General features: G+C 32.5%; 4 protein-coding genes across 5 annotated transcripts; 1 reads left to right on the forward strand and 3 right to left on the reverse strand.

The window, feature by feature from the left end:
* The first annotated feature begins 437 nt into the window (after positions 1-437).
* LOC133285659 (ADP-ribosylation factor-like protein 8a) lies at positions 438-3,678 on the forward strand. The gene is made up of 6 exons (XM_061482916.1): positions 438-666; positions 1,558-1,639; positions 1,744-1,776; positions 1,895-2,016; positions 2,976-3,137; positions 3,268-3,678. Exons 1-6 carry the CDS (start codon positions 629-631, stop codon positions 3,383-3,385), a joined length of 555 nt encoding a protein of 184 aa, XP_061338900.1. The 5' UTR covers positions 438-628; the 3' UTR covers positions 3,386-3,678.
* Positions 3,679-7,571: 3,893 nt separating this feature from the next.
* On the reverse strand, positions 7,572-12,148 carry LOC133285657 (telomere repeat-binding factor 2-like). Its single transcript, XM_061482910.1, has 8 exons — positions 12,003-12,148; positions 11,490-11,679; positions 11,077-11,320; positions 10,652-10,860; positions 10,040-10,124; positions 9,220-9,303; positions 8,437-8,786; positions 7,572-7,945 (listed from the first exon to the last, which is right to left on the reverse strand). Coding segments are annotated over exons 3-8 (879 nt in total). The 5' UTR covers positions 11,227-11,320; positions 11,490-11,679; positions 12,003-12,148; the 3' UTR covers positions 7,572-7,944.
* A 2,744-nt stretch (positions 12,149-14,892) lies between these two features.
* LOC133285650 (probable amino-acid acetyltransferase NAGS1, chloroplastic) lies at positions 14,893-21,942 on the reverse strand. 2 transcript variants are annotated; one of them, XM_061482901.1, is made up of 10 exons: positions 21,389-21,942; positions 19,780-19,867; positions 19,419-19,627; positions 19,148-19,299; positions 18,048-18,474; positions 17,604-17,701; positions 16,783-16,894; positions 16,521-16,680; positions 16,121-16,193; positions 14,893-15,305 (listed from the first exon to the last, which is right to left on the reverse strand). In XM_061482901.1, exons 1-10 carry the CDS (start codon positions 21,548-21,550, stop codon positions 15,149-15,151), a joined length of 1,638 nt encoding a protein of 545 aa, XP_061338885.1. In that variant the 5' UTR covers positions 21,551-21,942; the 3' UTR covers positions 14,893-15,148. The 2 variants fall into 2 exon arrangements, with proteins under 2 accessions (XP_061338885.1, XP_061338883.1); XM_061482899.1 differs by lacking the exon at positions 21,389-21,942 and adding an exon at positions 19,999-20,722.
* Positions 21,943-22,157: 215 nt separating this feature from the next.
* Positions 22,158-23,500, reverse strand: LOC133285663 (uncharacterized). The gene is made up of 2 exons (XM_061482925.1): positions 23,031-23,500; positions 22,158-22,913 (listed from the first exon to the last, which is right to left on the reverse strand). The coding sequence occupies exons 1-2, from the start codon at positions 23,385-23,387 to the stop codon at positions 22,764-22,766; spliced, it is 507 nt and encodes a 168-aa protein (XP_061338909.1). The 5' UTR covers positions 23,388-23,500; the 3' UTR covers positions 22,158-22,763.

The following is a 23,500-nucleotide window of genomic DNA, read 5'->3' on the forward strand; positions in this document are numbered from 1 at the left end:
TTCTTTTTTAAAAATCTTTTTCAATATGGCCAAAAAAAAAAATATGGAGTTGGATACATATGATTTACACATCGATCTAAATAAAGATTATAAGAGGAAATAAATCTCTGGTGTATCAAATATACCCAATTTGATATATATATATATATATATATATATATATATATATATATATTTTTTTTTAAAAAAATCTTTTTAAATGCGGCGGAAAAAAAAAATATCGAGTTGGATACGTATGATTTACTAAAGATTTGTTACACGAGAGGTATGGTCTGCTGTATCGCTACTATTAAGAGTTTCGTCATCATATGGGATCCACCATATTATTTAGCGGATATGATTCAGTAGATCCTCCACTGCCGTTCGATGTGATTAAAATCGTAAATATAAAATAAATATAAAAATCTGTTTTGTTTTTGATATGGGTGTGATATAAACAGTGGTAAGGGAGGGAAAAGGGAAGGAGGAGGAGGAAAGGTGAATTGGATGCAGCGAAGCCTCTAGATCGTTCTCTCTCTCTCTCTCTCTCTCTCTCTCTCTCTCTCTCTTTGTGCTCGAAGAGGGAAATCGTAGATCTGTTTTCTTTCTATCTTTCTCCCTATCATTCTTTTGATCAGAAGAAAAATCAATGGGGTTGTGGGAGGCTTTTCTCAATTGGCTACGCAGGTAAGCTTTTATTGATTTCGCTATCATTATCCTTTTTTGGCGATAGCTTATCATTTTGTTCTTTTCCTTTAAACTCCAACAATGTCATTCGCTTCACAGTTTTTTGCTTTTAACTTTGATCGAGCAGGGTTTTTCTCATTCATCGCCTTTTTTTTTTTCATTTACTTTTTCAAAAAACAGGTTTTGGTAATTGCATACTATGCTATAATTACATAATTACATAATTCTTTATTTATTTTTTTTATTTTTTTCAATTTGAGTATCTTTGGTGGTTTGAAATGTCTGTTCTGTCTGTAATGCGGTTAGGAATTTCGTGATTGTTGATGAAGAGGATTTGTTTGTATTCTTAGGTTTTCTTGCATTCATTTGTAATATTTTTAAGGTGTTCAATCCAATTAGTTATTTATTTTGTGAGTAATGTTTCACGATTTTGTAAATCTTTCCACCTCTGATATGTTTCGTGAATCATTTTATTTCAGATGACTTCTTTTCTATTCTAAAGTTGCTGCCTTCAAAACTTTGGATGTATAGGAAATTTGTGTGTGTACATTTCTGAATGAGTTTTTTTTGTGTACGAATGTTGTTGGCACTAATGAAATAAAAAGCAGATGGAAATCATGAGTGAGAAAAAAGTGGAAGTACTTGAGATGGAAAAAAACCACCCAATCAAACATCTTTCGCCCAGCACTCACGAAATCTTTCTCATGCAAAACAGCATTACATTTTTTGAATGGCTTTTTATTGCACTAAATTTTCTTCTCTTTTTATAACATAGAGTTTCAGTTTTAGGTTGCACCTGGAAGTTGAAATTTATGTCAATGCATGATCTGAGCTTAGTGGATCATTTTCTTTGAAACTTTTGAGCTTACTACGTTGTAACTTTGATTGCAGCCTTTTCTTCAAGCAGGAAATGGAGTTATCTCTGATAGGACTTCAGAATGCTGGAAAAACTTCCCTTGTAAATGTTGTTGCTGTAAGTACAATAATCTTGTTGACGTTTCCCTTAGAAACTTATTGTTTAATTTATACTTTGGGGATGATTAACTGACAGATTTTTTTTTTAAATATTGTTTCTAGACTGGTGGGTATAGCGAGGACATGATTCCCACGGTAAGTTTTTTTCACCAAATGCTTTTGGCTATTGTTTTCTCCTCTATTTGATTATATGAAGTTTTCTATCTCTCCAGGGCAAGAACATTCTGATCGATCTATTGTTATTTGATTCCAGGTGGGATTCAATATGAGGAAAGTAACAAAGGGCAATGTTACAATTAAGTTATGGGATCTTGGAGGGCAACCTAGGTTCCGCAGCATGTGGGAACGTTACTGTCGTGCGGTTTCTGCTATTGTGTACGGAACAAACTTCTTATTTTATTCTGACTTTGAAAATTCTTCTCTGTGTGTGTGTGTGTGTTTTCTCAAAGGAGCATTGGTGCATGCATACACTGATGCAGATACAATCTGATAAGTGTATATGTGCATTAATATATATTTTTAGACTTGTGTTGGTTATCAACTTATATGTTGTCTATATGTTTGATATCTTGTCTAGTGATGGATATGAGGTCTATCTAAAGCCATACTTTTCTTTTGGTTGATCAAAATGCATAATTGTTTATTTTAGTCTTCATAGTGGTTCCATTACCACCAGATTATGTACTTTTTAATGATAACTGTTAGTTGAGTTATTATTTTTTCTTCTATGAACCCAAAGTTCTTTTTGATCAAATACCAGTGATGCAAAACTGCTTGTCACTTACATGCCCGAGTAAATAGCTCCTCCCTGGTGTATTCATATATTAATTTAAAAAAAAAAACACTTGTATGTCCCTGAAAAAGCTTAGAGAAATTCGTCAGTACAATTTGGTTTCATAAATGCCTTCTACAAGCAATATCTCTCAGGCTATGAGTCATAATTAATACTACTTATCATTGTTAAAACAGTTTGTGCTGCAAGGAAGTGAATATATTATAGCTTCTTGAAACTTTGCACAACTTGATTACATGTGAGTTCTGCGGTCCACAGGTTAAAAAGTTAAAACTTACACTGTGTATGCTTTGCTGCTGCCTATTTCTAGAAAGACTTGGTTGGTTATATTTAAAAGCGATTTTCACTTTTTTCTGTTGAAAATTGTGATACTGCTGGGTATTCTCTGCCTCTTACATCTAATGCACTTTTGTAATTGGATCATGTTCTCAAATTTCTCCGAATTGAAGTCTTGTCTCCTTTTACATTTAACCTTGAGGTAGAAACCATTGGTTGAATTTGTGAAACTTAGCAAGTTCTCGTTATTTGATCTTTCCTGCAGTTACGTTGTTGATGCTGCTGATCCAGATAACCTTAGCATATCAAGAAGTGAACTTCATGATTTGCTGAGCAAACCATCATTGAGCGGTATCCCTCTGTTGGTGTTGGGGAACAAGATTGACAAAGCGGGGGCTCTGTCTAAACAAGCGTTGACTGACCAAATGTAAGATACGTTGTCTTGGAGCAATAACGGAGTAAACTAAATTATTTGAGTATCACATTTTCTTCTTCCATTTTTTAATTCATTTACCTTTATATTACTCTAATGCTGAAAAGTGCTCTCTGTTGTGCAGGGATCTGAAGTCAATTACTGACAGGGAAGTTTGCTGCTTCATGATCTCATGCAAAAACTCGACCAACATTGACTCTGTTATTGACTGGCTTGTCAAGCACTCCAAATCAAAGAGCTGAGAACCTACTTTCTGCTTTGAACTCTAATGTAATTTCTCGGTGACACATTTCTGGATTTACTAGAGGCATGTTCATGTCTAACCTGGTTGATGATTGATTTATTCTTCCTTTTTCCCCCATGCTTTGCAATGTAATATAATTCTTATTTTATAGGCAATTAAACGGTATGACATACATGTCGAGGGTTACTTTGAGTAAATCATATTGTGTATTGACGGTGTAGCTATATCATAAAAAATTCACAGAACTGCATTTGTGCGAGGAATTTATGCTTGTCTTTGTAAATTAAATAGATATTAGGTTCTTTCTAATGTTCAGCATTTCAGTTTTGCTTGTTAATTATGTTTGTTAACTCTGCATTTCGATTGATCGGCATTGCTTAATTATTTCGAATATATATTAGATTCTTGTCTCTGCTTATTCTTATTTATGCATGCATATTTTAAATAGTGAATAAATATTTTATATTTATATACATCTTAGAATTTCAAATTTTCGTAATGTTGACGTGAAATTTATTTTCAATGATGCTAAAAACTAGCAATTTAGTCTCTGAAATTATTCTTTTCTTGCAATTTAGTCGTGGGATTTAATTATAGATGGATTAATTTCTGAATTTAAAAAATTTATATCAACTTAGGTTTTTTGTATCTTATTTTAAGTTTTTAAAAACTGGGATGTGAGTTTTGTCAATTTATGTATTAATACAATAAATAAATTAAGGGAATAATTAACTTTAGATTAAATTGTGATGGAAAGTAATTCTAAGAATTAAGTTATTAATATATCCAAAATACAGTGTGTACTAATATAGTTATTGTATTAATACATAAATGTACAAAACTCACGTTACAGTGATGCCAAAATCATGTAGAAAAATAGACAAACAGAAAGTTAGGTTGCGGTAAAAGATTAAGGGTCTTTGATTGTGTTTTGGTTTTTTTGTTCTTAAAACTAAAAAATTATTTTTAAAAACAGTAATCAAATAGAGCCTAACTCTTTGATTTTTAATTTTTATTAATAAAATAACAAAATTGAATTATTATATTAAGGATTATAAGTATTGTTTTATAGATTAATTGCAAATTAATTTAAAATTTAAAATTCTAAAAATAAAGAATTTTTTTTAAAATAAATACAACCATAATTAACTTTTAAAATAAATAAATAAATACAATTAAATCATTTAAAATACGATTCAAATCTTAGATTTAAAATCATTGCAAATTTGTTGTTTTCCCTTTCTTGCCATATAAATTACAATTGGGGTGAAACTGGGCAGAATCAGCGTACAGGGGCCTACGACTCGGTCTATTTTAGACAAAATCTGACCTAGTATATTTCATAAAATAGATCGGGCTTGAGCCTTGAAAAAAAGTTTGTTTAATAAATAAGTTGTAGGCCCACTTTCATAAATCCTAGCCTATAAGCCTATAAGTCAGCCTATATTATACTATTTATTTTAAATAAAATAAAATAAAATAAATATGACTTGAACAAAAAACAAAAGATATAAATTTAATCAATTGAAATTATTTTATAACTGAATTATATTCGATTATATTTTAATAAAAATCTGACTTTATTTCTTATGAAGGAGAAATCAATATCTCAGCATGTTAGATTGTGTATATAAATATATTAAAAGATTTTTAGAAAAGGTTATACTTATTTTTTTTTTCTTTCTATCAAATCTTAACTGTTAATTTTCACCATTGTAATAGTTATAATTTATTGGGTCACACTTATTAATTAATTATTAATTTTCAGTAAATTATAACTATTAGATTGACGAAATTCAACAGTTAAGATTTAGTGGTAAGAAAAAAAAAAGTAGTAAGTATAATCTCTCCCAAGGTTTTTTGTTTCTTAATCTTATTTTTTTCTTTCTATTCTTTAATACATTTTTTTGTTTTCTATATTTACAAATTGTTTGCCAACTTATGTAACCTTGGAATTGTATTTGCACGGGAGAGAACTTGATAAGAAGTTTTTGGCTACTACAAGTATCATGATGTGTTTGTTAGATTCATGTAGTTATTTTAATTTACATAGTATGGATTTATTGGTTGGATCTGAAGAAATATATGTTATTTAATTTGGGCATTTTGCTTTTGAGAGTGACTGAAATGCAGGTTGTGATAAGCCTTTGTTGTGATTTATGGTTCTGTTTGGACAATGAAATTGTGTTTTTGTTTTAACAACATAATTTGAGTTTTTGTGAATTTGATTCATATTTTGCTTGGAAGCTAAAAATTAACAAGCTAATAGATCAGGTTAGGCCATTTATTTTTTTAGCCAGATCAGGCTAATAGTTAGACCTGTACTATGTTATCGAGCTAGGTCAAATTGGGATTTTTAGTCATAGACTTGAGCTTTTCAGAACAAGGTTCAACCCAGCCCAATCCACTTTCACACATAACAATCATATCCGTTGCTTTATTTAGACTTAGATTTAATTGTTTTTTGTTATATTTTAAATTACTACATTTTTTAATAATTCAGTCATACTTATTAGGTCACAATTTTGATTGATTTCAAACTTTTTGAATCAGCAGTTGGATCATGTATAGTGAGCAAATTGTAAGTACATTATACAGTTTTCCTTTAATTATTGCCTTATATTTTTCTTACATTCTAATTGTTGATTTAGCTCAAAACGCATACTTATATTAACATTACATATAGACACAAAGTAATATATATATATATATGGGTTTTCATTTTATCCTTTAACATAACACAACAAACTTTCCTACTCTCACAACATTTTGTGGGGTCCACACTTTTTAAAACAAAAAAATAAATAAAAAATTAAGGCACGCAAAACGAATCTCTATAACATTACACAATCACTTTTTCTACAACATAACTCTTATAAAACCCTATATATATAGAGAGAGTTTGATGTTTGTCATTTTAAATGACATAAGTTATGTCATTTTAGTAGAGAGATAAACACAAGAAATGAAAATCATGGGAGAAAAAGTGGGTGATTTTTTTTTTAATTTAAATTTTAAATAAAAAATATTATTTTGTGTCTATCTCTCTTAAAATGACATAACTTTATATCATTTAAAATGACAAATACTTTTCCTTATATATATGAGAAAAGTATTTGTCATTTTTTTTTTTTTTGGTACATAGTATTTGTCATTTTAACCGATATAAAATGTGACAAGAACTACCATTCTCGCCTGTCACCTAAAAATTATATCATTTTTTGTGTTCGAAATCCCCAAACCGCATTCAAAGTTTCCAGACTCAATTACTTTATCGAGTATTAAAGTTACCTATTTTAACACTTTTACTTTTAATGAAATATCAATACATAAATAGATTATAAAAAATAAATAAATAAAGGATTTATTTTTTCTAAAGTTATTTTAGATAACTTTATCTAATGTTCATTGAAACGACATCGTTTTGAGGCGAAAATCATGGTGTGTTTATAATTTTATTTTATTTCAGGGTTATAATAGTCTTTATCATTTTAATTTTTAAATTTTTCAATCTCAAAACGACGTCGTTTCGATGAACATTAGATAAAGTTATCCAAAGTAACATTAGATACTCTTTTCCCATAAATAAAATAGAAACTTTGAACGAAAATAGATTATATATATATATATGAATTAATATTTTTCCTATAATAAGAAATAAAATTTTCCCGTACAATTTTAAAATAATGTTATTTTAAAATTTGACAAAAAAATACAATATATTTTAATATAATTTATAATATAATTTTTTTTTAAAATACCGTCAGTTTTTTTTTTAAATTCCAAAATAATGTCACTTTAAAATTATAGAAGATAATTTTATCTCCTAAGAAACACTTTTTCCATAAATATATATAACCATTGAATTAGAATGTCAAAAAGAGTTAATGTAGTACAGTGTTTGTGGTAGAATTTTTCTAATTGAATTCCTTTCGCAATTATTTTAACTCTAAATGGACCCATCATACATATATTATTTGAATTAATGTGCAAATATCATTTCCCAAAATTATCTACTCTATCCGCGAGAAGGAAATTCAGAACATAATTGACATGTGCCCATGCCCAAATATCTGACCAGCCCCCTTCACGAACCCAGTCCCAAAAACAAGCATTCTTCATAATACCTCTTTCACAAGTTTAGTTTTTACAAACCTCAAAAAGAATTCAGTATAATTATAACATAGTCAGAGTAATGTAGCAACAATTTACAACAAGGATCCACATAAATATGACCTACGAGACAGAGACACCCCATATTGCAATTGGAACACTAGTTAAAATTGTATTCTTTCATTTACTATGAGCACTTGATCACTACTTCCAATAATACTTTGTAACCCTCGCCTCCTTGCCTTCTTTTGAAAATAAGAGAAAAAATAATAAATAATAAGCTCTTACCAACTCTGACAAAATGTTTCATGGATCAAACTCTCATATTCCAGATTTACAAGCCTAAATTATGTACAGTAATTAAATACATGCAGGAAGCCTAGCAGCAAAATTATGATCTAACCCAATATACTGCTCATGTCAATCATGCAGAAGCTGACACCATCTGCACAAATTTGCAAACATAAAACGGTTAGCTAAAAGAACTGACAGAAACCAATTCTCTGGAGGAGTCAGAATAGTGGGGCACTAATGAAAGCTTCGAGAAAACCTTTTACCCGCAGTAATTAACAAAAATAGGGTTTGTTCGCAAGAGACAGGGTTTTGGCTCGCGGAAAATGTAATGAAGGTCGAGATCTCTAGTGAGAAAAGAGGGCTTAATGTTTTGTTTCGTTAGACACTAAGTCATAAGAGTGAAAAGAGTTTTATCTAAGAAATTGTAACACGTTATTCCGGAACAATCGGATAGGCATTAGGAAATGATGGCATGGAGCTGCAGAGTAGACATTGTCAACAATTAAGAGATTAGCTTGGTAAAAAGTTGGGCAAAGACATTGGGAAAATTAACCACTTGCAGAAAGCATTCAAAATGGAAAAAGGAATCTATAAGCATCACAGCTATAGGCATTAATTAATTTTCTTGTTAAGGAAGCTTACCAAATATGAAGTGTTTTGCATTTTAGTGCCTTCATTGCTGCTTTTGCAAACACTCGTGCAGCCTCTGCTTCGGCTTCTGCAGCCTCTGCCTCTCTAGCTGCTGCCTCAGCCTCGGCAATGGCGGCTTCTGCCTCTGCCACCGCTTTTGCAGCTGCTGCCGCAGCCTCTTGAGCTGTCACACCCTTCATTTTTGATAGTTCTGCATCAATTTGGAATTTTGAAAGGATGTTGACATCAGTATTCTCTGCTTTTGGAGAATCTTTGGGCCTCCCTTCCATTTGTAACAAGGAAGAGCATCTTCTTTTCTCTGGTATTGTTGAATTTGCTGCAATTCTGTACTTATGCTTTACCTGTCATTAGATATGTCACACTCAGGATCAATTGATCACATATTGAATTTAATTACATGCCCAATATTTATGTCACAGTAATATTGGTTTATTAGATGGGAAAATTTTATGAACTTCAATTGAATTTTCACTCCTGCAAAAGAAAATGCCCAGATATGCACAGTTCAACTGCCACAAGATAACCAATATCTATTTACATCTGGCAACCAATTAATTTCTCAGTGCAAATCATTTTCTGTTAATAACTTCCAGTAACATCAAACATGTTATTAGCAAAGTATCTATGTCGTACATGATCCAAAAATTATCCAGATTGACTATGCTTAATTACACAGGTTTGCATGCATGTAAGGATGGTGCTTCTTGAGCAACTAAGTTCCAAGAACCCGAGCTCATTGTGCTTTGCTAAGGCATCAGCAAACAGTAAAATTACCTTGATTAATTTGCCACTTGCCACCATATGCTTCAGTTTTGTTGAAAGTAACTTTCTGAGGTTCGGCGGAGACCAATATTGATCCTAATGAGGTGGAAAGCTTCAGAATTAGTTTCAATGCAATGTTGCAGACAAGAACATAAAGGACAGTTAAATTGCTAGTATTCGCTGTATTCTCGAATGCTGTAAGCTTCTCAAGTTATTTAAAAAGAAAAGCAATAGATAGCATATTATGATTGGTTGAATTATGCTAAGCCTTTATGAACATGGGAGGGCAAAAAATTAACAGCTTGTTACTTGCCAGGTGAGAGTACATGTTTAACCTTGACAAAAGGAAACATTTAAACAAAAAGAATGCCAGGAACTTTCGGTACCCAGCAGAAAGGAATTCTACGAGTTACATGTTACAGCTAGTTCAAAATTGCTGATAGTTAATAAACAATATATAACTCCATGGACATAGGAGAGAAACATTTACAAACAGTTTAAATATTTTTAATGTTGTAAACTTGATCACATAGCAGGCTGGTACTTACATAAATTTAGTCATAGATAGGTGATACATCAATCACTATAAAACATATATATTTAAAGGGGAGTTATTTGATAGCCGAGGAAGAAATGAAAATAATTTACTGTCTAATTCTAGATGTAAACCAATTCATAAGATATTGACCAGAAAAAGAAGAGGCCTACAAAAGCAGAAATTAAGTATTTTTTGTAGAAATGAAGTATACATGCACCAACATTTTGAGGATCATTTGTTTCTTGAGATGTTTAAATTCTATTACCGTAAGTGTAGGAATTGAAGTATTAGTACCTCTATAAAAGAAGCAATGGCAGCTCTGTCAGAACCCTTTGGCTCCTTCAACTTCATAATAGACTCCGATATAAGATTATCCAACCTGCCATTATTAAAAAGCATATTACTGCAGTCATTGAAAAGCATATTGCCACATAATTTACCACAGTTTCAACATTTCAGCAAAATCACTGCAAACTTGACAGGATGTGTCATCAGCAGTGACAAAAGAAGATAACTATATCAATTATTTGTAACTGCAACTGGAACTGATAAATTAGTAATTGAATCATATTTTTTGTGTATCTTTGCCATGCTTAGAGCAGAGTCATCATGAAATTCAATAAAATAATGAAGAGTCAGAATACAAGATACCCAATTGGTACATGGAAAATAGTGAAAATTGTTTGCAACTTGGTTTAGTTATTTATTCATTTGAAAAAATTGGTATACTAGCACACCACTTTAAGCAATCTTAGAACTAAATATTTACAAGGGAGGTAATACGTACAATTAGACAATGTTTGTTCATTTGCTATTAAGAACAAGATCAAACCAACCAAGCACCACAGACCATTTAATTTCTGTAAAGAGTAAACAGTAGATATATTTAAATGGAAGTTCTGTAACCTTGATATTTGTTCTTTTGAATTAGGAGATGTTTCACCAGAAACTGCTACGGGCTTAGTATCTGCAACTTCTCCATCGCGTTGGACTATGGTACGCAAGGCCATGTGGTTGTTATCGACTTTGGGGGTTGGCAGGTTCCTTTTTAGAGCAAGCTTTGCCTTCTGCCTGGATCCCCATATTGCTGTCACATTTATGTTCCTCCATTTGTCCTGTTCACAGTTCAAAGCATGTATACAAATACACCTTGGTATGCCATAAGTTTGTCAATTTTCTCAAAGAAAAGGATTTCGTACATAATTATTATGATACAGTAAACAGAAGGTCATTCAACAAGGGCACTAGTAGTAACTTCTCAAGTCTGACATTATAATAAAACTTCTTTTGTGACACTTCCCGGAACCTGCTAGGCCCTTGAAAAGACTTACCTTGAGATCTACATTTGAACGCATGCGCAAAATGGCACTAAACTCAGGGTCTGTAAGTATAGTGCGCCATTTTCCAGCCCCATGTTTGATTACTCCAGCTTTCAGCGCTGCTTCTTCTTCTGCAGTCCATTTTTGCTTAGGAGCACCCATTAAAATAAGTCCACAACCTTTTTTACAACGGTACGAGCTTTTCTTTTATCCTAGAGGAAAGCTTGGAAGTTGAGGGCAGCCTTCTTCTGCATTTCTATCCACAAACAAGAAAAATATGACTATTATTGGCCTACAAAACATCAGAATAAAACAAATAATAACAATAAGACGACAAGTTGTAGATACATTTCATCCTTCAATGGTTATAAACAATCCAATAAAAAAAGAAGAAGGAAAAAAGCTCATCCCAAAATCACACTTACCTCAATTCCCAAATTGGCTTCAATCTCATCTACTAGACATCCAATGTTTGACAATAGAATAGAACAACTCAGGAAAGTCCAGCAACCGCTGTGTCATATTATTTATCAGGCGAAGTGTATTATAACATTGAAAGAAGCATCTTGCAATGCCAACGCAATTAGGCTAGGTCTTGTAAAAAGCAACGCAGAACTGCATATACGCGCAAACAGAAAGATTTACACAACCAAATACGTGTAAATTGATTCTTGGGGATGGAGAATCAACTTAAACCCATAAAATTAACAACAGTGCCGTAATATCTAAGGATTATTGCATCCCCTCAAATTGAAAACCCACATGCTATTGTCTCGGTTTCAAATTCATAAAGCAGACGAAATTTACGTTGAACAAACAAAATGACAATAGAGAAAAGGAAACGCTTTTCAGCTCACACCGGCACAATTAGCAAAAATTGAGTTAGAAAAACACAGAAAATAATCACGGATGCACAAATTACAAGAATGCACACTGACCTGGGAATAGAAAAAGGGATGAAAATCAAAGAAGAATCGGTGGGCAAAGGTGTAACGCATCAGAGAATCAGCGGGCGTAGGTGCAAATTAGGAAAAGTTCAAGTATTTACACGCAGATAAATGGAATTGATACGATAGATTTTGCGAGAAACTGGAGAATAACGAGATATATGATAAAAATAAAAAATGTGTTTTTCTTTATCTGTGTGCTTTATGAAAAAACTTGCAGTTCAATATTTTTGGAAATTGTTAAAAGATCCCCTCATTTTCTCAAAATGCTGTGTGTTCCCATTGTTTCGCAATCTCCTATCTTTTTCGTCGAGCACAAGAAAAGACCCACCCCGGGAGACAGAAAAAGAATGTTAACACTTGATTTCAATTTTATTATGTAGATATACTCCGAATGCATTTAAATAAGTCATTTTGTTTAATTAAACTAGAATGGCACTATCACTCTTTCGAATTAATTGCAAAATGTTATGTGAATAGTGAAAAAATTAAAGACCACACATAATTTACATTGAATAGTGAAAAAAATTAAAGACAACACATAATTTATATTCTTTCATGCATCGCACAAGTAATGCACTAATAATATTTTATAGGAGATACTCTTTCTTATGCCATAAATCCAACATATGATGAGTTTTATTATGTGTTAAAAAAAAATAAAAAGATATATTTATTAATGTATTTATATAAAACAACTTTTTACTACTACATAAGAAAATAATTTTCCATAAAAATATTACAATATTATATGTATATAAATGTTTGCCATGTATTGGGCAGCTAATGGCCTCCCCACATAGGAATGTGCATAATAACCGGTGCACCATAACCGGTTATGGAACCGACCCGCATTAAATAAAAATAATCGGTTTTTTTAAATTGGTTCAGAAAGTTAAACCACTTTTATTATTTAAATTAATCCAATTAAGACCCGTTTGAAAACTGATTTTAAATCAGGTCGACCCAAACCAACCGGTTATAGCAAACACCATCGTTCCTAATCGAATCATATTTTTCTTCACCGTTCACACCCACATCATATTTCTTGGCGTAATTTTTTAAAGCGATAAAGGATTGTGCAGAGTTTGTTTTTGGGCTTAAGTACCCACTTTATTTTTGAGATCGGAATGGTTTATGGAATTCTTGAGGAACACCTTCGTAATACTAAAATTAAAATCTTGCTGTGCCATCGCATAGGTAAAGAAAGGAACTTGATACTAAGATAATTCTGTTTATTGCCAATCGTTGTTAGAGAGAGAAGTAGCTAAAAATCTCAATTAGAGCCTCTTTAGATCCTCTCTTTTTTTAAGCTAGAAGCTATTTATAAGTTAAAGTTAAAAAAAAGAGCTTAAAAAAACTAAAAACTGTTTGATAATTACATAAAATTTTTAGCTTAAAAGTTATTAAGTTACTTAAAAGCACATATTTCAAGAAAAATATCTCTCTCCTATCTTTATAACTCTTTATTTAAAAAAAAACATACAATTCAAGAAAAACATATAAGAGCTTAAAAAAAAGCTCCTTCTAGAGCTTTTAGCTTTTAGTTTTTTTTTTTTCATTATAAAAAAAGAGTTTTTCATTATAAGAGCTTTTCTCAAAACTTGTTTGGCCCAGCTTATAAGTAGCTTCTAGCTTAAAAAAGAGAAGATCCATTATAAAAAAATTAGGGTCACAATAAATTTACACCGCCGCCCAATTAGGCCTAATTGAATCAGATGTCACCAGTTCAAAAACACAATATGATCACAATAAGCTTAATAAAAATAATTAATCAAATTGAAATATTATTAACCCAAATATTTTAAAATGCTAAAACATAATTAATTAATAAAGTCCACACAATTAAAAAATTGTAAGGAGTATTCTCTTCTAATTTCCTTTCATGTCCTTGACACACTCTTCAATTAGTATTCTCTTCTAATTGTAAGTCAATCATGTACAAGCCAAGGCATAATCACAAGTTTAGGAATTTGGAATACTTTTTTTCTCCTTATTGTATGATAATTTAACCTAGAGACTCACAGCTCTCAGGCTCATGCTGTGCTAGTCTAACAAACAATATTCTTACAAATTTCTTATTGTCTTATTGAAACTTCTGCTGTCATTGGCATTTCCTAGCCTATGGCAATATGCAGAGATTCAATATGAAAATGTTTATCCTTTTAGTGCAATAGCTCTTTCGGAATCATTAATAGAAAGTGATTAATATCATTTTTAGTAGGAAATGAATCATTATTTGTTGAATAATACAAAAGATGAAATATCTCCCAAGGGAAACAAGTTGATCATACTAACAAAGAATTCTGTTGCAGCAAAAATTGCAAAAGAGGTGCTTCTTTTTAAAGTTAGAAGAAGACCTTTATTATCACAAAGTCAATTTTGTTAGAAAATGCATTTGCATTACCTTTGACAGCCTTGTTAACGGTCACTTGTGGTGGTTGTTTAGGTCATATGCACACAACTTCAAATGAAAGGGCCTCCCCGAATTTGATGAAGAGTATTTATTTGAATTCGTATTGCTGTTAACGGTCAACAAAGTGAAGGCAATGGCCACTGCAGTTTCAGTGATCCAGTGAACCTCCCTTCTTGTTGGGTTACTGGGATACCGCTAACACCATCACTAGAATTCACCCTCCATTAATTTTAAGTTGGCATTTTACTCGTCGTGAAATGTGTAGACGAGAACATGAACATTTATCTACTGAAGGAAATCTTTTTGCATATATACGCATGATTTATAATTCAGCTTGTTCCTGATAATCAAATTACTTCATCAAAAAAATTCTAGCACAACCCTTTTTCTTTTGTATGGGTATAATGTCAATAGTTTTATTGGTCTCGTGACCAAAAAAAGGGTAGCAAAACTATCAATCCCTTGAATAAAAGTATCTTTCAAACAAGCACATCAATAATTATTTCTATCGGTAAAGAGGAAGGTGGACATGAGGAAAATAAATACTAACTATAAATTAACAATAGAAAACTTGATGCTACTACACGTCGAAGACCTATAAGAGATACTGATTACAGCTACCATATAATTACGACATTACAATCTATTGTCTACAGAAGTGCCTAACATATGCATCTAATCACCCTTCACCCCGTAGTGGGAGGAAAACAGGAAAATAGCGCTAATTTGAAGCAAATTTTCTACCGACAATAATTCCACTTTTATTAGGTAGAAGCTTCTTCATATAATACTTGGAATTGCGGGACAGATTGATCATTTTCCTCTTCTTTTCAGGGATATAGTCAATTGAACATTCTGAAAATCCACGCCTCACAAACCTGTCAAAAAGTTGGGAATCCTTTCGTTTAGAAATGCACCCATGAAGATACTAGAACATACATTAAAATGTAGGTCACAATCTGTATACATCACATGTAAGCACGGTTCTATTTTCCATATCAAATCAAACCAAATCGGAAAAGTGGTCCAGTTCGAAAAAAGGGAACCAGTATTAAAGTGATTCAGTTCTTGAAACGGTTAGGAGAAAATGGTTTGTTATCTTAAACAAGTTCGAAAAAATATAGTACAACTAAGTTTAGTTCGTGATTCGGTTCGGTTCATTTGGTTTTTTCACACTCTTAAGAGTGGGTATCATTCGATTCAATTTGGTTTTTAACCTAAACCAAACCGAATCGATAAAGTGGTTCAGTTTGAAACCCTAATCGGTTTCGAAAAAATGATTTGGTTCTTACACTAGTTCAAAGAAAATAGTTCGGTTCTTAAACCGGTACGAAAAAATATGATACGTTGGATACGGTTCGGATTAGTTCACGGTTCGGTTCATTTGATTTTTTTTCACACCCCTACTAACTCCATGTATATAAATGTATCAAATTTGTAATCCACGAGTGGATTACAAATGTACATTTTCGTGACGAAAACTGTTTTTTTTCACCCGAGGAAAACTTACTTTGAATTCTAGAAACGGAACAGAAAAATAAGAAGACATGCTAAACATCAAACTAACAAAATGGGATAACATTTCATATGCTGTGTACAAGAATCATTGAATATGCAGTAACAAGCCACTAGGTGAAAAATGGCATTGATTGCAGACAAGGCTTACATGCCATGCATTTGGGAAGTTACTTACCAATCAGCTGTCCGAGTTGTGAGCAGGAAAAGCATATTCAATCCAAGAGATGATGCTTTCTTCTCCATATAATCTGCATATATTTAATCATATAGTTAAATAAATATCGTAAAAACCTGTGCCAAGCAGGATTATAGAGCAACCATATTCAAAGATGAGAATAAACAGCAGCTCCAAAACTGAAGCCTATACCAATCTTCTTCTTAATCAAAATCTAGGTTTATATAATAAGGTCCTTATATTTCTACTTTATTAAAGCTTTTTTGCAACAGATATGTTTTCAAGCTATTTAACACTGTACAAGCGAGCATAACAACAAAAAATACCCATGACATTTCACAAATTATTAGTCACTATCCATCAAGCACAAGAATCGTCAACTACAGAAGAAATAGCATACCAAGCAATTTGTCTCCCTGTCCTTGGCCACGACAATCAGGAGATACTGCAATGGCAGCAACCTCTCCACACTTCTCCTCAAAGAAAGGAAAGAGGGCAGCACAAGCAATTATTTGACCTTCTCTTTCCACAACAATGAAAGAATCCAACGTTTGTAGCAGCTATAACCAGAGAATGGTAAAATGTGAGAGACATCTAGATAAAATTACCAGTAATGGCCATGTAAGCTATGGTATCTACAACGAAGATATAGCAAAGCAAACCTCTCCATCAGTCCGCTTAACCAATATGCCAGATGCCTCCAAGGGCTGAATAATTTGTTTTATCCCAGAAATATCTTTTACCTGTGCCATCCGAGTGCCTTCATAAAGGTCACTGCAAAATTTAATTGAAAGATAAGAAAATGAAATAAAGGCTTTTACTGATAAGAAAATCTTAATGAAGTATAACACCGTGAACAATCTGCTGCATATAGTATATTGCTTCGTGTAGGAAACCCCATGAACATCACAGATCTTGGTATCAACTGAATTTTGGATTTTCAAAATAAAAATAAAAATTGATAGGTAAAAACTCTTCAGGGTTGTGACATGTCTGTAGTGATACGGTATGTCAACTTGAGAATATAACAAGTTGCATTTGTGCATAACAAGCATGAGCTCTTTAACAGTAACATGGACAGTTATCTGAACTAGTCCTTCAATCTTTTTGTAACTTATGGTTTCATAAAAGGGAAAAAAGAGGAATGCTCAAAGATGGAGTTCAGATCCAACCCATATATTCACAGCCTTACACAATCAGAATCTCAACAAACTACCATGTAATCATCAGCAAACAATAAGGAGTTACAAACAAGTCTGAATCTCACTCATGTCACCTATATGATGACACCAGCAGGAAATCCACTGGGATGCCAATTAAACAATGGTTAAAACAGTTGGACAGAAAAGTCAAGGATACAATTTGTTTCAAAGCATCATAACTTACCACCTATTTTTCTTACCAAATAGTTAAAAACCCTTGCACAGAATAATTCACAATCATAAAAAAACTTATTCCAGAGACAGACTGCAAAACTGCTTACCTAGCCACCATTGTTCCCATCCCATCTCTTTTAAACAATTCCAACAACAAAACTCCACTAATAGTGCCATCCAACAAGTGAACTCTTTGAACACCACCCTGAGAAATAGCAGATGGTATTTTTAGCAACATGCTTGAGAAACATGCATCAACTGGAATTTCAAGCAGTCACTATTTCAACCAGCAACTTCTCAGAGAAATTTAAATGTAAATCCAAACCAACCACTGTACAGCAGGAATATTTGAAACCAGTCAAAGATCTAATATTATTCATCACATATTGCAGTAGCAGAAAGTATAAAATGATGTATAACATCTGCATATTTTCACTCTGGTCATGATTTGGAAAATGCCTGTTCTCAGAAGTGCTTGTATACCAATATAGACTTAAATAAGCACAACCAGTGCACTTGACATGAAAAATAAAGGTGAATCATGGACTCACTCTGCAAACGAAAGCTGCAGCAGCCAATTCTGACAGGTAACCATTCATTCTACTAAGTCGCTCTTGACCTCCGATAGCAAAACCTTGCTCACCAGACTCTAAGCCATTTCCATTGTCAAAACCAACACCATTATGGAAGGTTGCATTATTATGCCATTCTGTAAAAGGTTTTCCATTAGGTGGAGATTGGACTGTCCCATTAAAACTTCTATGCTCAAGAGAGTTGAAACCTTCTTCATCAACGGCTTTCACATAGTTAGCAGCTGTTTCACTTTGCTCAGCCCGTTTACGAATTAACATGTCTGCTTCTTGAAGAGGTAAGAAACGGATTAGGCGTCCGCTCTCATCAAGTATTGGACCATCTATAATGCATATTAGCTTGTCCGCTCCTATAGCTAAGGCACAAGCAGTTGCAACTTCATAGGTGCTGGAGGAAAAAAAAAATCATCAATGTCCAGAATACAAGCATTTGTCAGACTCATCAATTGGGTGAAGGGGCACCATATATAAGTCCATCAACTATCATGTGTCTATTCATACAAGCAAGAGAAGTGGGTGATGCAAACATGATTTCAGCTGCCCCTTTCTTCTCTCTATTTATTTATTTATTTATTTTTCTCTTGGATGATTGGATCATATCCAAGTAGCAGATAATAACATATAACAGAAAAAGAAATTGAACATATTGGCACAAGTGGAATTCTGATTAACATGCTCACTGAAAAACTTGTACCATTAATTTCTCAGTATTTGCTTTTTCACATTTCACAAGAAAAAAGTCCTAGCAATCAGCTATTTTACCAACTAATGAATTGCATGATAAAACCTTCTATTATTCTTTCCCTATGAAACCAACTTCTTCTTTGGCTTTAACTTCTATCACATTCCCCATGAGGCTGTTTTTCAGATCTATTCATAAGTCTAATTCTTAAAAAAATTACATATTGTTCAACATATTGATACAAGAACAGAGCATGAACTTGTTGTTATATAAGATATGAATAATCAGAAACTAAAAAAATGTTATGACAACAGCATGTCAGCATGCAATCAGTTAAGCCAAGTTGAAGAAAGTAATCATCAAAAGCTCCAAAGCATACTTGCAATTTAATACTTGTCCAGAGCTGGAGTAGCCCAAGTTGGTTAAAATAACTATACAACCACCATCAAGCCTCTCACGCATGCGAGATGCATCTACTTTTTTAACTTCCCCAGTTGACCCAAAATCAATTCCACTGACCACCCCTCTTCTCTGCCAAAAAAATAAAAATAACAAGACGCTCTAACACAGTAATAGAAACAGAAAGAGAGGGGCAATTTCAGAACACCATTGATTGTTACTTTACAGTAAATGAATCAAAAAATTCGAACCTTGGCTGCAAGAAAGTTACCACTGGCAACACTGACACCGACTTCATGCCAACGACTATTGTCACCATGTCGACGAATATTACATATGGAAGGTCCAGGAGAAAGTTTTGCTTCTATCATCAATCTTATTCCCCCAGCTGCTTCCATTGCAGCTTCTAGAGATTCATCATCAGTTATTCTATATCTACCAACGTACTTAGGCTGGCTCCCTACAAATACAATAATTTTCCTTTAAATTTTCTACTTTTTTGGGGAAGGGTGGTGATGGGGTTTTGCAAGCAAGCAACAATGTTAAGGTTAAAAAGCACTCATTTTCACAAGCAGGAAGAGCCTAATTAAACGACCCATTATTGTGACTAACCTCTCTCAGTCAAAAGCTTATCTATTTGCACATGGGTACCCGGAACAAGAACAAACCGGATTCCCAGGTGATGAAGGAAAGCTATATCCTGCATGCAGAAACATATTTTAATGCATAGCTAATGGATCAAAGATCATAAAAATAAAAATAAAATAAAAAAATCATGGTTTAAACAAGATTTTTGAAGAATTAACAGGTTAAAATTTTTGACGGACGTGCCTTGAGAATGGGATCCAAGAAAGGACTAGAGACAATTTCACCGGAAATAATAACAACAAAGGTATTGCCACGAAAGGCCCACAAGTAAGGCCATGCCTCGCGAAAGGAACGCACGAATTGCTTATCCTCAAGATTTGAGTTATTGAAGCTCTCATCTTCCACGCTCCCATTCACTCCTTCGCTCAACACATTGCATTTCGTTGACACTCCCTTCTTTCGGTTAGCGAAATGGACCGCCAAAGGCGATTGTTTTGGGGAACGAGATTTATATTTTAGCTTCGCTTGTGGGTTGTGAGAAGAACAGCATACTTCATTGAAATCACAAAACTTAAGAGGATATAGAAGGAATTTGTAACAACACGATAAGGAAGAAGCCATTGAAACCGTTGAAGAAGAGCAAACGATCAGGGCTTGGCGGTGGCGGTGGCGGTGATGGTCGGAGATATATTATTAAGGCAGACACAAAGGTTAGCCGCCAGGCGAGTGTGAGAAAGAAATGCTTGGTTTGTGGCAATATGTAAGAGAAGGAAAGAAAGAGGGTTAACTAATAATACTACGAAACGAAGAAGAACAAGACAAAATAGAATGAGGTATCGGTGAAGTTTTAAACAAAAGGCAGACACAGAACTAGAGTTAAAGAAAGGGGGACAATAGTAAAATATGGAAAAAGAATAAATAAATAAATAAAATTGGAGTTTACTTCGTGATTTCTTTTAAAAAATTTATTATTTTTAAATTATATACTGAATCATAAAAAATTTAAAAATTTAAGAAAAAAAATTATAATTTTAAAATTTGAAAGTAATGAAAAGTATTATTTGTTAAAAAATGAAAGATCAAGTAATTAAGATAAGCAACGGAGTATTTTTTAAAAATAAGATCGCATTTTGAAAAATATTTGTTAGTATACAAACTTCAATGTGTATTTTATTTAATTTATGTTTTAAAATAATATATTTTATTATTTTTTATTATGCTATATATGAGTGAATATAATTATAATTATTATTTATATTTTTTGGTAGACAATATATATATTATTTTGTTATCCACTTGGACTACATCTCTAACCGTTAAATCGTGGCCTAAAGTCATTATTTTTTAAAAAAATTGGTTTAATTTTTAAAACATGAACATGGAATAGTTTTTCATGAATAGGTTGTGTTTTATTCTTTAGATTTTGCCGGCAATATAAAATATAAATGAATAACAAACAAATTTTTAAACGTTAATTTTGGTCGGTCCCACTTGTATAAATTCATTTGTCAAAGATAACGTTGTTCGGTCCTACTGATATAATTTTGTTTTTTAGGATATGACATAAATTCAATATGGACCAATTGACGGTCACGTCACAAATTGGACGAGAGAGAGTCTTCAACAACATTACACTGGTTTTGTTTCTGACGGTAGAAATGGTATTGGACATTGGTAGAGATAAAAAGAGGGGAGATTTGAAGATCGATCGGTATTTGGACAACATCTCCGTCTTAATTCTTCGTCCTTCCTTCTTCTCCTTTTCATATGCTGTAGCAGTGTTAGATTTTTCCATCACACTACACGTAAAAATAAGAGTGACACGTGTCTGTCGAAAACATTTTTAAGCAGCAAAAAATGGAAAATATTCTACAGATTTATAAAATAATAAAAAATTAAAAAGTTTTATAATAGTAATTATACTATAATTTTAATATTTTTTATGTTGCGAGAGATGAATCAGGATAAGCACGTAAATTCTAACTTTTTTATTTTTAAATGTCAGGATTCGCAAAATTTAGCTAAGTTGTGAATTCTTATATCATTCTCTTTGGTTTCAAAAATTTTTAAATTAAAATAAGAGTAAATATCTTTTTGGATCTTTGACAAAAAATACAATTTCTATTTTAGTCCCTTATAAAAAAAATTACTCTCGAGGTCCCTAAGAAATTCAAAGTAGATCCATTTAGTTAAAATTGTAGTCTCTCACAAATTTAAAAAAGTCTCACATTAATCTTTCAAAAGGATCAAAATAGATCCATTTTGAATTTCTTAAGAACATTGAGACTAATTTTCTTTTATAAGAGATTAATGTGAAGACCATATTTTTTTTTGTTAGGAACGAAAGAAGTATTTACTCTTCAAATAAAACTCGAAAGTAGTGTTTGGTTAAAGGTTTATTTTGGGATTGATGAGAAAGTGTAAGTGAATATTGAAAAATATTACGTTTGGTTCAGTTTTTTTCAAAAAATACCAGGCAAATAGAATAGATGTAAAAATGACTTTTGTGTTGATTTTTGGATGAAATTTACTGTTACAGAATATTACTTGAGATGTGGTATTTTGAGATAACTGGAGAAGTGAACAAAAACAGGTGCAAAGTTTCTCCCGAACATAAATTTTGCATATTTAAATAAATTTCCCTGGTAATATTTGGGTCAACCAAACAACTTTTTTTACATTTTCATACCAAACTCACTTTCCAACCATTTTCTTAATAAAACAAATTTTCTCCCGAACCAAACACTACCGAAAGCTCTGTTGTGGCAAAGTACTTTAAGACATCGGAAGACAGTTAACCGTAACAGTTTTGAAATATTAGAATCCAAGTTATGGTTTGGGCAGCTAAACTAGCAATAAGTGGAAGAATCGGATGAATTTGTCTCTATCATGTCATGAACCATGCCTTCGTCGCAGATGAATTTCTGTAAACAAGCGTTGCCATAACCACCGTGAGGGTTTTAATTTTATTGGGGTGGAGCCCATTTGGTGTTATTACGTGAATATTTTTAACAAATTAAAATTAATATGTTATAGTTTCGGAGAATAAATTTTTTGCAATGATCAATACTAAAAAAACATATGTGTGTGTATCGAACAAAGTTGTCACAAATGATAAGGAGTTTGTATTCTTTAAGTTGAGATCTGGAGTTCGAGCACTGAAAATAAAAGAAAATAGTTGTAAAATTTGAGAGTGCTCGAATTAAACTAGTTTGAAAAAAAAAAAAAAAAAAAAAAAAAACATGTGTGCGTAGGAGAGGGAGAGAGGTGGGTACCTTGAGAATGACATCCAAATAAGAACTAGCAACAATTTCTGCAGATATGAGCACAACAAACACTCTCTCCCTATGCACAGAAATATAAGGCTGGGATTCTCTTAGAACCTTCACAAAATCTTGGTCTTCCTCCATCTCACCACAGTCCTCGCCACTACTTTGGTCACACCCACACCCTCTCACCAAAAACTCTGCCTTTTTGCTTCTTTCTAACATGGAAATACCACAGCAATTGAGTCTTCCAATTCTCACTCTTGAACCAAAATTGAAGAATTGGTAACAAGTGGGGCCACGTGAAAACCAAGTTTCTCCTTGGCTTCGCAGAGACATCGGTGGCTTCGAACTACTAGCACTCATGGTTCTCCTTTTTCTTTTTCTTTTCTAACCTAACTCAACAAGAGAGAGATTTTCCTTTTGGTACTACGAGAGAACGAAATTTTTAGCTAGAGTGTTCATTTTAAAAAATAAAT

Source organism: Gastrolobium bilobum, unplaced genomic scaffold (genome assembly GCF_033153095.1).
Source record: "Gastrolobium bilobum isolate Gb01-03AN ecotype WA unplaced genomic scaffold, APGP_CSIRO_Gbil_v1 utg1162, whole genome shotgun sequence".
In the NCBI taxonomy this organism is placed as follows: domain Eukaryota; kingdom Viridiplantae; phylum Streptophyta; class Magnoliopsida; order Fabales; family Fabaceae; genus Gastrolobium; species Gastrolobium bilobum.

What these genes read in the sequence shown, in the direction of transcription:
- LOC133285657 (XM_061482910.1), bottom strand. Translation starts at nt 11,226, where the DNA reads ATGGGTGCTCCTAAGCAAAAATGGACTGCAGAAGAAGAAGCAGCGCTG. An exon ending in GTTCAAATGTAGATCTCAAG is followed by an intron (nt 10,861 to 11,076) that starts GTAAGTCTTTTC and finishes AACTGTGAACAG; the next exon opens with GACAAATGGAGGAACATAAA. An exon ending in CAAGTGGCAAATTAATCAAG is followed by an intron (nt 8,787 to 9,219) that starts GTAATTTTACTG and finishes ATCTAATGACAG; the next exon opens with GTAAAGCATAAGTACAGAAT.
- LOC133285650 (XM_061482899.1), bottom strand. Translation starts at nt 20,376, where the DNA reads ATGGCTTCTTCCTTATCGTGTTGTTACAAATTCCTTCTATATCCTCTT. An exon ending in ACAGGGAGACAAATTGCTTG is followed by an intron (nt 16,194 to 16,520) that starts GTATGCTATTTC and finishes AAATATATGCAG; the next exon opens with ATTATATGGAGAAGAAAGCA. An exon ending in ACAACTCGGACAGCTGATTG is followed by an intron (nt 15,306 to 16,120) that starts GTAAGTAACTTC and finishes ACTTTTTGACAG; the next exon opens with GTTTGTGAGGCGTGGATTTT.
- LOC133285659 (XM_061482916.1), top strand. Translation starts at nt 629, where the DNA reads ATGGGGTTGTGGGAGGCTTTTCTCAATTGGCTACGCAG. An exon ending in GCGAGGACATGATTCCCACG is followed by an intron (nt 1,777 to 1,894) that starts GTAAGTTTTTTT and finishes ATTTGATTCCAG; the next exon opens with GTGGGATTCAATATGAGGAA. An exon ending in CAAGCGTTGACTGACCAAAT is followed by an intron (nt 3,138 to 3,267) that starts GTAAGATACGTT and finishes TCTGTTGTGCAG; the next exon opens with GGATCTGAAGTCAATTACTG.
- LOC133285663 (XM_061482925.1), bottom strand. Translation starts at nt 23,387, where the DNA reads ATGAGTGCTAGTAGTTCGAAGCCACCGATGTCTCTGCGAAGCCAAGGA. An exon ending in ATTTGGATGTCATTCTCAAG is followed by an intron (nt 22,914 to 23,030) that starts GTACCCACCTCT and finishes TTTTATTTTCAG; the next exon opens with TGCTCGAACTCCAGATCTCA.